At 37.3% G+C, this 14,394-nt stretch overlaps 1 protein-coding gene across 3 annotated transcripts in view; it reads left to right on the top strand.

Moving 5' to 3' along the window:
- The window catches only part of SKIC3 (SKI3 subunit of superkiller complex), a 52,259-nt gene that overhangs the window by 4,707 nt on the left and 33,158 nt on the right, over positions 1-14,394 (top strand). For all 3 annotated transcript variants that reach the window (XR_014846715.1, XM_085042111.1, XM_085042110.1), the window contains 12 exons: positions 897-1,037; positions 3,077-3,175; positions 3,273-3,381; positions 4,884-5,024; positions 6,500-6,601; positions 9,475-9,608; positions 10,259-10,345; positions 10,434-10,537; positions 10,647-10,773; positions 11,701-11,880; positions 12,289-12,413; positions 12,873-13,126. Coding sequence is in view for 2 of the 3 variants with exons in the window: in XM_085042111.1 (XP_084898237.1) it covers positions 897-1,037; positions 3,077-3,175; positions 3,273-3,381; positions 4,884-5,024; positions 6,500-6,601; positions 9,475-9,608; positions 10,259-10,345; positions 10,434-10,537; positions 10,647-10,773; positions 11,701-11,880; positions 12,289-12,413; positions 12,873-13,126 (1,603 nt within the window). In the remaining variant the exon portion in view is untranslated. The remainder of the gene's footprint in view (positions 1-896; positions 1,038-3,076; positions 3,176-3,272; positions 3,382-4,883; positions 5,025-6,499; positions 6,602-9,474; positions 9,609-10,258; positions 10,346-10,433; positions 10,538-10,646; positions 10,774-11,700; positions 11,881-12,288; positions 12,414-12,872; positions 13,127-14,394) is intronic.

The raw sequence follows: 14,394 nt of genomic DNA, 5'->3' as shown, positions 1-14,394 counted from the left end.
GTCTACCAGGTTTTTAAACTAAATTTAATGCTGATAATTTAGCATATGATGGCAGACTTACTCTATATGGAAAAAGAAACTGAAGTTAGCCTTCAAAGTTGTATTTTTCTTTTCAGTTCTGTTGAGTTTTCCACACTGGAATTTCAGCATGGACTTCTGCTTTTGTTCTCTTTTTGTTTGTAGTGCTATAGATCCAATAAGACTTTTTTCTTCAGAGTTTGTTAAATGACTCTTTTGGTCTTCTTTTACTGTTGATTTCCACCCAGAAGCAGAATCCATGTGTTCAAAATTCATGTAGAGAACCTCTTGATGTTCTCTACCTTACTGTACCTTGGAAGGTGGAAAGATCCCACACAATGCTTTGGGACTTGTTATTTTTTTAATCAGAAAGCAGGCAAATCTGGGTTACTTTAAATGCTACTCTGTTGTCTATGCTAGTGTGATAGAGTTTGATACCAAGGGGTTAGTCCAAGAATAAGGAATTCTACTGGGTGTGTGCACTTTTAGCAAAGAAATCGGGTGTGCAGGATCTGCTTTCTGAGCAAGGACAGAAGAAAGGTAACGGAAGGACATCTGGCTTAGGAATGCAGCCACAGCCAAAAGAAGACTATGAAAAGACTGAACCAGGGGAGAGCTTTATGGTAATGAGTTACTATAATATGTGTACAGTGACTGTATATAAGCAATGCACTTGCAGAGGGTCAGAATGCACGCTAGGTGGAGCATTCCCCTGTGCATCCCTTACCAAATAATGCTGATTTCTTAATGCTCCATGGGTGTTGAGGAGTTTTATTTACCCGGGTTTTGGTGAATTTTGGTGACAAGTTGAATATACTTTTGTCAGACCTTCAACTCTTTGAAGTGTAACAGCATGGGTCATTTGTTCCTGTTGACAGGTGGCTGAAACTTGGCAGAAGCTAATACGGAGGAAGCAGGAGGAAGGAGCAGAAAAGGCAGAGCTTCATCAGCTCTGGAAGAAGTTGATCCAGTTACTGAAAGACAGTACGAGGAACCAGGATAATAAGACTGGGCAGTTGGTAATGTTTCTCACTCCTTGTTGAGCTAGGTACATATATATGTACAGTGCAGCTAGTAATTGAAGCCTGTTTGTCTGAGTTGACTGTCTCAATGTTCAGAGGTACTAAGCTTCTCAGGAAAAGCTGGGCAATTTTACATTCGGACAAAACCGGCAACTGTGCAGCAGCCTGAGGTGAGCCTTAGGTGTAATGAGTCACCTAAATTCTTCACAAACTGTTCCTGCATGGTTCATTCCACAGGGTGCAGTCCTTCAGTAACAGACTGCTCCAGCATGGATCTTTTTCTTGTTCTCAAATATTCTCACTCCTCTCTCTGGCTATAAGTGTTGTTGCACTGGTTTCTTTCTCTTCTTAAATCTGTTAACCCAGAGGCCCTACCATCATTGCTGATGCTTGCAGCCTCAGCCAACAGCAGCATGTCTGTCTTGAAGCCAGCTGGCATTGACTTGGCCAGACATGCAAGAAGCTTCTAGCAGCATCTCCTAGAGACCACCCCACTTAGGCTCCCACTAGCGAAGCCTTGCCACACAAAACCAGTGGGGATGTTCTTCAAAACAACAAACTTCCTCTTGCTTTCATCCAAGTTGGAAGAGGTGGTTTTTGTGAGGTTTTTCCATTTGTTTGTACCTATTTTTTATCCTAGACAGAAATGTTTTGGTTAAATTTTCTTTTCTCCTTTAGATGCTAAGTTCTCACTTCTTAGAAAAGTGTCACAGCTGATTGAAACAACAAAATGATAATGAGTTATACTCGTCCTGTGTTCTCTTTGGACAAAGTTAATTTTGTTTTATCTGATTCATCTGTTCTTGCAAGAGGAACCTCCTTCAACACGAAAGGTGGAAATTTCTCAATTCCAGTCTGCTTGATAGCAGTGCTTCAGAAAGGAGAAAATTCAAATTGAAGTAATTTCAGATGGCAGAAAGTTGAATCTGGATCTCTACTTTTGAGAAGGCAAAGGCCTTAACTTATGAGCTAGTATAAAAAAGAGAACCTGCTGGCAGCACTTCTTTCTTTTTTGGAAAGAAAAAAATAACTTTAAAATAGAAAAAAATAAAAAGGCATAAACATCACGAGTAGGTTTCACTTGCAAATCTACAATTTACTGCACTTTTGAGTAAAGCATCTGAACCTAGAAGGCTGTGGACCAGAAGGCAACACACTTTAGTATTTCTCTTGTGGCAAGCTGTGTACAACTTTTTGTTTAGCATGCTTCTTTGTAAGCCTGCACCCTGGTCCCTATGTTCTCCCATATATAGTCAAGAAAAAGAAAGACTAGACTTCTAGACTAGAGCCGAGAGAAGGGCTGACAGGTGACCCTACAGGACAGTAACATAAGTTTCTTCTTTGATTTGGGATTAGGTTTGAAGAAGAATGTATGTTCTGACAAATTCTACCTTCCTTGTACCATTTTATGTTATGTGGCAGCATATTACTGCTTCAGATTGTGCTAGACAATTTATGTGCTTTAGATGCTGTGTGCTGCCTCTAAGGAACTTGAGTTATGAGTTTCTCTGCTCATAGCACTAGTGTAAGCTTAATGAGTAGGATCCAGGTAGTAACATGTACCTATCCACTTTAATATGGAAGGGCTAGAAGGCATGTCTTCTAAGGAGCTGATGATTTGGCTGGGTTTGCCTAGTTTGTAGGAGACTGAGAGTGACCTCTACTATCTGCAGCTTCCTGAGGAGGGGAAGTGGAGAGAGCAGTACTGCACTATTCTTTCTGGCATCTAGTGATAGAATGTGTGGGAATGGTTCACAGGACTTGACATGTAGCAACATTTCTTTACCAAAAGGGTGGTCAAACATTGAAGCGACCTTCCTGGAAAGTCAATTGATGCTCCAAATCTATCAGTGTTCAAGAGGTATTTGGCCAATGCCCTTAATGACACACTTTAGCTTCTGAACAGATCCCAAGTGGTGAGGCATGTGGACTAGATGATTGTTGTATGATCCTTCCAACTGAAGCATTCTGTTCTGTGAAGATAACATTTCCATGGAGTAATTTTTTTTTGCACTTCTGATTTTTTCTTATTTCAGCTTTTGACTGCATTTGAACATGCACTGGACTCTGCTGACGCTGTTCCTGGTGAAGACCACCAAAACCTTTACAAAGATTTTATACAATGCTTGTCAAAAGTAAGGTTATTTTAAGGTGTCTTAGTAAGAGAATAGATATATTATATCACATCTGATAACTCACACAAATAACTAATTACTTTTTCTTTGTTTCAAGTTTCCTCATGAAGTAGCTAGGTTGGAAAAAGCCTGTCATGATATGATGGCTTTGTACCCTAATATGAGTTATCCTTTGGAAGTACTTTGCTTGCACTTTGTGAATTCAGGTGAGTAGGATGGATGTAGGCATTTCTAGAGCTTAAATTTTATCTTTTGTAGTTGTTTTTCTGACAATCTGTTTACAAGCTTTTACCATTCGTAACCCAGTACAAGTATGTACTTCTATGTTATGTTTCTGGAAATAGTGTTTGGTCCTATGACTTGTCATTTCATAGTCCTGTAACTGAGTAGTGACTCTTAAGTGACAAAATCTTCCTGTGAGCTAAGTCCAACTCTTTGAAGCCTCAGAGAAAGAATGCCTTACTTGAAAGCAGCCTCTCCAGATAAATGAAGACTAGCTTCTTGACCTTTAGAGTCAAAACATGGTGTGTTCAGAAGTGCAGGGATCTGAAACTATGCATTACTATTTTGGGGCGTTTACTCAACAACATTCCAATAGTGTTGGACCCTTTCTCATAATTTTCAACAGTAATTATTAGATTTTTGGCTTTTCATTCTATTGTCTATGGCATAAGAAGTTGATTTTATTTCTTTTCAAAGCAATGAAGCAAAATCAGAAAATGAAACCCTCTAGAAATAACTTTCAGCTTAGGTAGAAAAAGGCCTTTTCCTGTTTTGAAGAAATGGTATAATGTAGCAAAAGAAAGCAAATGAGAATATCTCACTTGGATTCGAAATGAGGCCCAGACTCTCAATTTGTAAAGCATTTTAAAATGCTTTACATTTTGGAGAAACAAGCAGAAACTAATTTTCAAAGGAAAAAGTTGGTGTAGTTCTTGTATATCAATGGTTTGACAGCATCTCACCGTCCTACAGACTTCTGGGAGTGGGAAGGATGCTGCTTATATTTTAGTAAGTCTGTTTGTTTATATCTGAGTCATATGTTTTAATCCATCATGTCCTGTGCTTCTTGTAGGCTTGTTAACTGAGATGCATTTTAAAGTCACCTTTAGCAAATGCAAATCAAAGCATTAATTTCTTTAAGAAAGTACTAGTTTGAAGGTTGTTGCAACAAATCACAACAGTTCCTTTAAGCATTGCCAAGTCTACAATCACAACTAAACACAAGCATCAAAAGTTAGTGGCATCAGTTAAAATTAAGCTAAAACATGAAATTACATGGTGTCACAGCAAGGTTGTTACAGCAAGCTTATCGCAGCAAATTTGTAGGTACATAATACCTGTTCTGGAAGGAAATTATTTTGATTTATTTGTGGCAGATTTTGATATGTGGGCATTCAGCTGGACTTATATGAAAAGCATATGAAGGAATTAATATTTAATAATTATGGAAGTATACCTGTAGTGATTTAGCAAAAGTGGTTATTCAGGTTTCAGACTGTCCGTTGATTTTGTTTCACAGTTCTGAGTATTTAGATTACTTCTTGGGTTTTGGATTTTTTGTGGGATAGAGGATGATAAGAAGTTAATGCCTTTGGAAAATCACTTTGAGCTCAAAGGATAATGGTTGTTTTTGTAGATAAGGTATCCTGTTGCAGTTGTCTTCTTAATCTAAAACTCTATAAAATGTGTATTTTTCTGAAACCAGGTATTTTATCGGAAAAGGCCCTGCAGTGTTTCTCTAGGCTTTTGGAGATGGATACAAGTAGTGGTCCGGGCATCATTGGTTTTGGTATAAAATGCCTCAAAGAAAAGAAGTACAAGGAGGCTGTTAAGAGTCTTACTGAAGGTAAATGTGTAATACAAGATATAGGTAGTCTGTAACTTGAACCCAGCTTTAGTTTATGTTGAATAGTTAGGGAATCTTATACGTGCATAGTAGTTTGCCAGTTCTAAAACCAGCTAGATTTTTAAAGAATGTTGAACACTTTGATTTTGTTGAAATTTTTTAAATACAGCTTTAATTGTGACATCTCTGAAGCCTTTCATTTGTATTATAGTGAGCTCTGTAGAGTTTTAATGTATCTATTTTTAATCCTACAGTAGGATTTATACTATATTTTAAATCCTACTGTTATCAGGAAATAACTGTATGAAACAGTAAATGGAGCAGTAGCAGTGAATGAAAGAATGTGGTATTTCTAAAGTAAAATGTAATTTTACTCTAGTAGAGTCACTGCATTTCTCTACCTGAACAGAGATGAATTTTCTCTGAAGTTACTTCTTTTTAAGACCTCTTAACTCTTATATTGGGTAAAGGCTTACATTGAGTATCTAGAGAGAAATATTGTAAGAGTTTCTTTTTTAGTTGTTGTTTTACAGTAACCATATCTGCTGAAGAGTTGGCTTACTCATCTTTAAGTTAACTTGCTTGTACTGAAATGGCAAAGCTCTTTGCAAAGTACTCATAAGTATGCTAGTGGGAAAATGAGACTGCCCACTCTCGCTGTGCTGCTGTGGTAGCTTATATTGAAAACTTGATAAATAACTGGGATGTAAGTGTTCATGAGTCAATCAGACTATGCTGTGATATTCTGCATCCATTCTCCTAGGTTTAGAATAAGATTGTTTCTGAAATTGAATATTCTGGAATATTCTACAGTAGTAGTTTAGGGTAAAAGAACATCTTTTCTAAAGTACAAAATAAAAATTTCGTGTGCCTAAGTGGAAAAAAATGTTCCTTGGAAAACAAATTCTTCTACCTTAAATGACCATTGTATGTTTTGACAAAACATATATCCTGTTTTTGACAAAAGATAGTATTTTATTTTAGTTAAGTTGTTTTTTGTGTTTCTACTTTTACATGTAGACCTTGCTCACAGCAGAGAGAATGTCAAAACAAGGCTCTTGGTATAATGTGTAAATATATAGAGTTTGGAAATAATGTCTTTTCCAAGAAGCCACATGTTTGCATCTCAGGCTTTGAGGCATTATTCAGTAGTTATATATCAGAAGACAAAAATTCAGTCTTATTAGTGAATCTTTGGTTAAGGCATGTTCATCAGAAAGTTTCAGTATATGTAATGTTATATGCAGAATTAAGCCTGACTGAAACTTATGTGCTTTTTTCCTTTAGTTTTTGCCTTGTTGCATGGAGACCTCTATGTCTAAAACAGTCTAAAATGAGACTCAAAGAAAAAATTAATTACAAGTCTTACTATCTGATTGATAATACGTTTTTGATGGCATTATATGGAAATACAGTATCTACCAGGTACTGTGTCTTAGCAACTTTTTAAATTGTATTTTTTGAACTCTTATTAGGTTTGCAGAAGACTAACCAGTGTCCAGCAGCATGGTATTATTTAGCAGAGGCACAGATGAAAATTCACGAACAGAGGAACGCTGTCCTGTCCTGCAATCAAGGTAACTGCCTGCTAATTGAAAGAGCAACTGCAGAGGTACACTGCTTTATGTAGTCCAGCCAATGTGGCCTTTGTGTGGTAGGTCTGAGTTTGCAGTAGTCACAGGCACTTGCTTTTTGCAGTCTCAAGCTTGTGCTACCCCTCTTGGTTTATGACAGCTGAGAAGCACCTTATGCTGCTTAGTCTCAGGAACAGAGACTAACAAAACTGTTAGCTAGAATAGTTAAACCTGATTACTTGGCTAAGTGCATCGAGAAAGCTGTCTGATGGTTAATATTTAGAAGGTTTACATGTTCTAGTGTGCTGCTTCTGCTGGTGGTTGACCAGTGCTGGCAAAGAAAAGATTGCCTGAAACCACAAGGGTAGGTGTCACAAATATTTGGTCTGGTAGACATCGTGTTTCAACCTGAAAGATAAATTTTTAATCAAGTTAATGTAAAATGCAGAAATTATGCATAGTACAACTGCATCTGAAGAAATCTCACTGAGTATAAAACTTCATCTGTGCAAGCTGGCAGTGAGGGCAGTTATTGTGATCTGGTGATGCATATCTTGCCTGAACAGAGCCACTGTCTGGTGGTTATACATGAAGGGGCAGCTAAAGTGGACTTTTTACTAGCAGGGCAAATGCAGTGAAAAATTTCTCAAGAAAGACTTGAAGAAGTAAAAGCATGCAGACCTGGCTAAACAGTCAGGATTTTTCCAAGAAATGAAGGGAAAATACTTGCTAGCGAGGAAAATTCAAAAGACCTATGAATTTGTGTGGAGAAAAAATTAAAACTGAGTAAAGTTGGTAAAAGGAAATTTATTGCAGAAAGGATGAAAATTAGGTAATTCTTTTCCCACCTGTGTTCAGTGTGGAAGAGCTCAGGGTGACTTTAGACCATGACCCTTCTTTTCAGCAGATTTATCTAACAACTTGTCTGTGATTATAGTGTTAATAGCAGTGTCTGTAGAACAAGACTAGGAAACTCACAGCAGCATTAAGAAACTATGAGGTACCGATTTAAGAACTGACTGAGGAAGATAAAGGTGAAAATGCTGAAGTGTTAAGGGGTTTAAATAATTGCTTGCTGAAACTGTATTGGCACCCAACTGCTTGAAGTAGATAGCATGGCTCTAAATTTTAAAGAAAGTCCTAGAAAAGTTCAGGAAAACCACTGACAGGTCTGGTATATTTAGTGATTGAATTAGTTAAAATTGAAACAATACAGTTAAAGAATTTATGTAGAAAAATATTTTGGGGATAGACAGCATGGCCTTTTAAAATTTGCTTATTTAGAACTCGTTCAAGGAGCTTACCACATAGATAAGGGAGATTTCCAGGTGTTGATTTGCAAGATCTCTTACATAATTGTTAAGGAAACTAAGTAGCCTTGGGTTAAGAAGTAGAGTTGTAGCATTGGGTGTTGGGTTTTTTTGCTTTAAGTAAGTTAAAAGGTAGAGCACAGTGTGGTAATTATGTCTGTTTTCAGGCTGGAAGGAAGTGTCCCTGACACTTTCCCCATTACCTGTGCTATTTCTGAATACTGAATAATAAGCTTATAGTTTGCTGCTGTTAAAAGCAGACTGCAAAACTTTGAGGTGACTATCAGATAGCATAACTAAGTGTTAAGACTATAGCATTTTATTAACTATTTTAATGCAGAGTCATAGAGTTGTGGGAAGAAATGTTCTCGCAAAGCTATCCTACACTGGCATTGATGCAGAGTGCAGGAAGTCCTCATTCTGTGTGAAAAGATAGTACTGTTTCCTCTTCTATGCTTTACAGGCAAGGCAAATACTAGCAGTCTTGGAAGGGAATGGTTAGTGAGGCATACTATCAACACACAGTGGCTTTAAAAACTTCAGCAGCATAATAAAATATGTGTGTAGTTTTACTACCTATCCACCCCATCTCTAAAAGAAAATAAGAGTAGAATTTCATAGACTAGTAATAAGGTTGATCAAATGGATAAAAAAATGCAGCATATGAGAACAAATAAACAGCCTGTCAAGTCCTTTTCCAGTCTGGAGAAGAGATAATTTTGAACCCTGTGAAGATGCAAATGATGTGGAATATAAATAAAGATTGAATGTTTTGTTTTCCTATGTGACGTCTGGCTAGTACCAAATGCAACTAAAATGGCAAGCTCAGAGCAAAGAAAACAAGTTTTGTTTTTCAGTGCAAGGAGGAAGTTAAGGTATTGTTCCTTGCTAAAGGATGTTGATGCAGAAATTTTCCTTGAGTCCAAAGCATGTGTGGAAAGTTGGGAGAGGATTTTGGGGACACGTTGCTTTTTACTTGTCCTGTCTTAGTGGACATGTGAAATCAGACAAGAGTTTATCATTCATGAAAATAAATAAATGCAATTAATTGAGTTATGCAAGAAATTCTTGCCTTTGGAGAGTGCTGATACTCAACGGAGATGCCATCAGTCTCTGAGGTGAGATGATACTGTGTATTGGAAATGTAATCAGAACTGCATTGAAGGGTACAAAGTAACTTCTGTATTGGCACCAAGGTAAATCCCTGGTTTCAGTAATATTCTTTTATGTAAACACTGAAGTGCCAAATAACTCGTTTGTTGAAAGGTCATTATTTCTTCATAACTCAAACAGGAGGAATGGTAGCATTCCGTTTATAAGGTCAGCAGCTAGAAAACAATCAGTATCCATGCATCTGAGACAACCTCCCTAGAATTAATTTTTAAAATTGAATGAATAGAAATGTTACTGGACAATTTCTTTTATGTGGGGGAGAGCAGACCAAATGATGTTCTGTTAGACAGAAATATTGTCATTAACAGGATTTTAAAAGTATTTGGAAGAGTGCTGCTCTTTGTACCTTTTCTTTTCTAGTTTAACTTGATGAAAGGTTCTTCTTGTCAACAGCTCTTGAGGCTCTTGGAACTCCTGAGGGTCCTAATCTTCAGTGGAAGAACCTTGCCCTTCAGTTGAAAGCAGAGACTTTGATTAAAATAGCTGATGCTGATGCTGCAGAAGAAGCCATTAAAGCACTTGAGCAGGTATTTTTATTGACTAAAATGTTTGGGTTTTTTTTTTCATATTAAAAAGTGCTCTTACCTTTCTGTATTTAAGCTGTATTTAAGTATTTCTACCCTTGTCTCCTTTCAACTTTGTGGTTTAGACTGTTCCTACCAGCTGTCATGTAATTAAAATGTTTCTTCCATCCCTGCTTTTTCAGGCTTTGCTGCATCTCTTTTTCATTGGCAATTTTAATTTTAGAAGCTGTCACTTTTGACTTTGTCTGGTCTTGCTCACTGCTGCTGGGTTCTTGCTAGTTTTGTGGCTGTTATTCATCTTAATTTGAATTCATGTTATAATCCTGCCTCCCATGTCCTTCATTCACGTGTCATTAGTCATGAAGAAGAACATATTTCTTTAAGATCGCATGGTTAAGCCTTGGCAGAAGTTGCTTCCCCTTATTTTTGTCTCACAGATTCATTGTTGTTCTTCATATTTCTGTATCTTTGTCCTTGCTCTCTGCAATCTTATAGTTGATCTTAATCAGAATTATTCTAAGTCTTCTCAGGGTTAATAGAGAAAACATCTAAATGCTTTCTTTATCTTCATGTAGTCTGTCTGCTTTTGACACCTTTGACTTCTTAATGTGGGGAGAGTATAAATTGATTGTGTTTATTACTTGGTTTTCTAGATGGTAGATGCAAGCAGTGATCCAGTGGTTTCAGCTCTCAGGGGTCAGGCTTATCTAAACAAAGGTTTAATGGATCAAGCTTCAAAGGTTAGTGCTTTTTGTCATTCCTGTGAACTAAGTACAATTCTAGGTGTCATGGAGGAAGGAACTGGGGAAAAATTACATCCTTTTGCAGATTTCACAAGAGCTCCTGTTGTCCCACCCTGATCTGGCTGAGGCCCATGCTCTAGAGGGTTTCCTCCATTATTCCCAAAAGAACTATGAACAGGCAGAAAAAAGGTAGACTTTTTAAATTTTCTCTAACAGGGGAAGGTTATGGGAGAGTAGAATATAGTGTTTTGCAGCTTTTGAGAATTTGTCTGATCTGACCTGTGTTCATTTTATTTAGTTTTCTAAGTGCTATTGAACGAAAGGCTGGAACTGCAGAGTATCATCAGTACTTGGGGCTCACATACTGGTTCATGAGTGATGAGACAAAAAAAGACAAAGGAAAAGCACTCACTCAGTTCTTGAAGGTAAAGACTGGTTTCAACTCTTTATGTAGGGTTAGTGTTTTCCTACATCAGAAGCCAAATATGGAAAATAACACTGACTGGAATGAGAGACTTGAATATTCTCCTTGTTACAATGTATAAGCCTCCAAAGCCAGTAAACCAGTTTCTGCTGTGGAAAAAAGGCATTGCAAGGAGCTCTTCAATTACCTTGACTCTCCTGCTTTTGTTTTCTTCTTTTCAATGAATGGTTGTGCCTTTTTCTCTGAGCATAGATCATTATATGATTCCAGAAGATTTAGTTTGACATCTCTATTGGTAACATGGGAATATACAAAATGAAACTCCGGGCATTGTAAACTCACCATGTAACTTCTTGATGGGTATCTGTAACTCAAATCATTGCCTACTGTTTGCACTTTAATAGCAGCAGAGCATAGTGGCAAATGTAGTTGAAATGAACAGTACTTTTGGTTCTAAACCATTTTATGTGATCTTTATTGCCATTGACAAAGCTGTTCCCTGCTGCTTGGAGGCTATGGATTTAATAAGTATAAGCAAATCTGCCATGCATCTAAGAAGGAGCTGAAACTTTAGAAAAGGCTGGAGTTAATTGTGGTGTAATATGTTAAGAGTATGAACATAATGATTGAAACAGGGTAGGATGTGAAATTTGTGACATATCATAAAGATCTGCTTTCTCCTAGCATAACTATTTTAGTGCTTAGTGTACAAAATGTTTTGTGTCATGAGATTTGTAGCGGATTTTCCAGATATTGAAAGCTCAGGTAATCTGTGCAATTTTAAAATAAAGTTTGACAACTCAGATATATCACAGAAGAGGCTTAAAAATATGATAAGCAGAGACTGAACAAGTAGTTATCACTGGACCTGTCTATCAGTATAATCCTTCAAAATGCTGTCTGATGTTGTGTTCATATTTCCTTATAGGCTGCAAAATTGGACAGCTACTTGGGAAGTGCCTTTTATTATCTAGGTAACTACTACAGAGACATTGCCAGAGACAAAAGTAGAGCTCGTGGTTGCTATAAAAAGGCTTTTGAACTGGATGAGATGGATGAAGAATCTGGAGCAGCAGCTGTAAACTTAAGTGTGGAACTTGGAGACATGGTATTGTACATTCAAAATTTCAAACTGCTGCTATTTTGTTCTTCTATTAATCCTTCTCTTTGGGGAATGATTTCAGGTTTCTTCTGTATTTAAGATATGAAAACAAATGTTTTGTCATTGCTTAGCAGCTTTTATAGTTGGACCTGCTTCAATTTTGTGTTCCAATTCCAAATTAAATTTATCTTGGGCTAACAAAGCATTGCATTGGAATCATCACATGTGTGATACAAATGAAGGACTTTTTAAGTAGGGAACATGAAGAGAAGGTTAGAGGGGTTTCTTTATTTAGCTTGTACTACTTCTTTTTTCCATCCTCCACCTTGGTGCTTTGAGGAAAGCATAGAAAATCATAAGAATATTTTTTAAATGTTTCTTGTTTACTAACTTGGCATTTTGGTGTTTTGTTAGGACACTGCACTGTCAATCCTGAACGAAGTAACTGAAAAAGCAAGACCTGGTACAGCAAAATGGGCCTGGCTTCATCGCGGACTTTATTACCTGAGAATTGGTCAGCCGTCACAAGCAGTGGCTGAGTAAGAGAACTGGTGGTTGGTTTAAATCCTTTCCTACAAATCCCAATTAAGTGGTCTGGTCTTTGTTTATAGTAAGTTTTCAAAACAAGTTATCTGATTACAGCTTGTAATAAACAATGGGAAACGGGTCTGAGCAAGCTGTGTCTCTCTTCAGTTCTAGAATTCAAAGAAAGTAGTCTTGGTAACATAGCAGTGTTTTGTACCGTTTTGACATGCACAGACAAACCTGGTATAGCACTGAATAGCTGGGATAAGGTACAATGCCTAAAACTGTATAATGCTCTCTGAAGATAAAATAAGCTACTATGCTGTGTTTAAAAGTTCTATGTAATTGTGCATTTGTGTCCTGAAGAGTATATAATGCAAAACTAGTGTCCTGAGTGTATACAATGAGAGAAAATAATTTTGTTAAGTTAAATCATGTTTTATTTAAATTAATTTTTATCTTGATGTATTCAGTTTGCAGGCAGCTCTGAGGGCTGATCCAAAGGATTCCAACTGCTGGGAGTCTTTAGGAGAGGCTTATTTGAACAGAGGTAGCTACTCAACAGCTCTGAAATCCTTCAGGAAAGCAAGTGAGCTGAACCCAGGACTCGTGTACAGCGTTTACAGAGCTGCAGCACTTGAGCAGATTCTAGGCAAATATGAAAATGCTATAGCTACCTATCAACAAATTTTAAAGAAGACGGAAAACTATGTGCCTGCACTGAAAGGTAGTATGCCTGAATTTCAAAATGTTCACTTTTCCTCCCTTTACACACTGTGGTGTTTCAGTCTTTTGGAGGGGTTCTTGGTGTATTGGGGTTTCCTTGCATGAAGGATAGAGTTGTATTTTGGGTATGTAGAGCCATGAGGTCCCCTGCATAAAAGCTATTTTGTAGTAGTACAAATACCTGAAAAGCTCTTAAACCATGATGAATAGGAGTGATTATTTCTCTTTCAAAGAGGTATGAAAGGGAATTAATCCTGTGTGACTACCACACCAAATGAGTAGAAGAATTGAAGGTATGTAGAGGAAGCCAGCTAACTAACAGTGCTGCAGTTTCACCTGAGCAGTAAAACACTAGCTCAACAGGCAGTGGATTCAGACTGCCATTTCAAAGAGTTGGGCATATACTGATTTTCTTCTGCTCCTGACCATGCATTCTTCACTTCTTGTGTTAGTCTTGTGACCTGAGCTTTTTCAGGTAATGAGAAATAGCAATAAATCCTGAGAGGTCTCAGAAGTGCTACAGGTGGCAAGAGTAGAGATCTTCAATATATAGGTAGGAGCAGAGAGAAATGGAGCAATTGGAACTTCTCCCTGGTGATGGAACTGTGATTCTGAAGTTATATAATGCAGGAAATACATAAAAAATTTTTATTAAAAATGAGTAATTGCTCTGTTTGCATTTTCCCTGCGACTTAGTCTTCGATCATTCTTACTCCATATACCTATCTGAAACAGTTGCTGTTTGCTGCTTGATACTGGTTTGAATTTTTAGTTATTTTTTCATTCTGTAAGGCCTTTTGATTTTTGGATGAATCTAAACTGATTCTTGTAAGAGTTAAGTCAGAAATGTTGGGTTATTATTGCAAGAGTGGGTTTTTTTTCATCTGAAAGACTTATAGTGTGGTTGACATCTCTACTTCCTCCTGTGTAACTCCATTGATTGGAGTTCTCCAGAGTAAAGTGACATGGCAAAAGCTTCATAACAGAGTTGGAGAGTGTTGTAGATAGGTAGATTTACTAGTTGTTGGGCAAGAAGGCAACAGCTGACTGCACCAGCAGTTTGCAAAGGTTCTGTATAAATATGTGCACGTGTGTATGGCTTTTTCAGTGTCTCTAGGTGACAGTTCACAGTGTTACTAGGAACAAAATGTTTTTAGGGTACTTAGATACACAGTACTGAGATTCTCCCCATAGCTGCCTTTATCCTTACTATTTTCTTATATCTCACAAGTCTTCTTTCATAGCTGCTGACATCCTAATCTCTGGTTT

Source organism: Lichenostomus cassidix, chromosome Z, assembly GCF_008360975.1.
Source record: "Lichenostomus cassidix isolate B80296 chromosome Z, HeHo_3.0, whole genome shotgun sequence".
Taxonomy (NCBI): Eukaryota; Metazoa; Chordata; class Aves; order Passeriformes; family Meliphagidae; genus Lichenostomus; species Lichenostomus cassidix.
The sequence above is the reverse complement of the archived record's forward strand: the minus strand, read 5'-3'. Positions and strand labels throughout refer to the sequence as shown.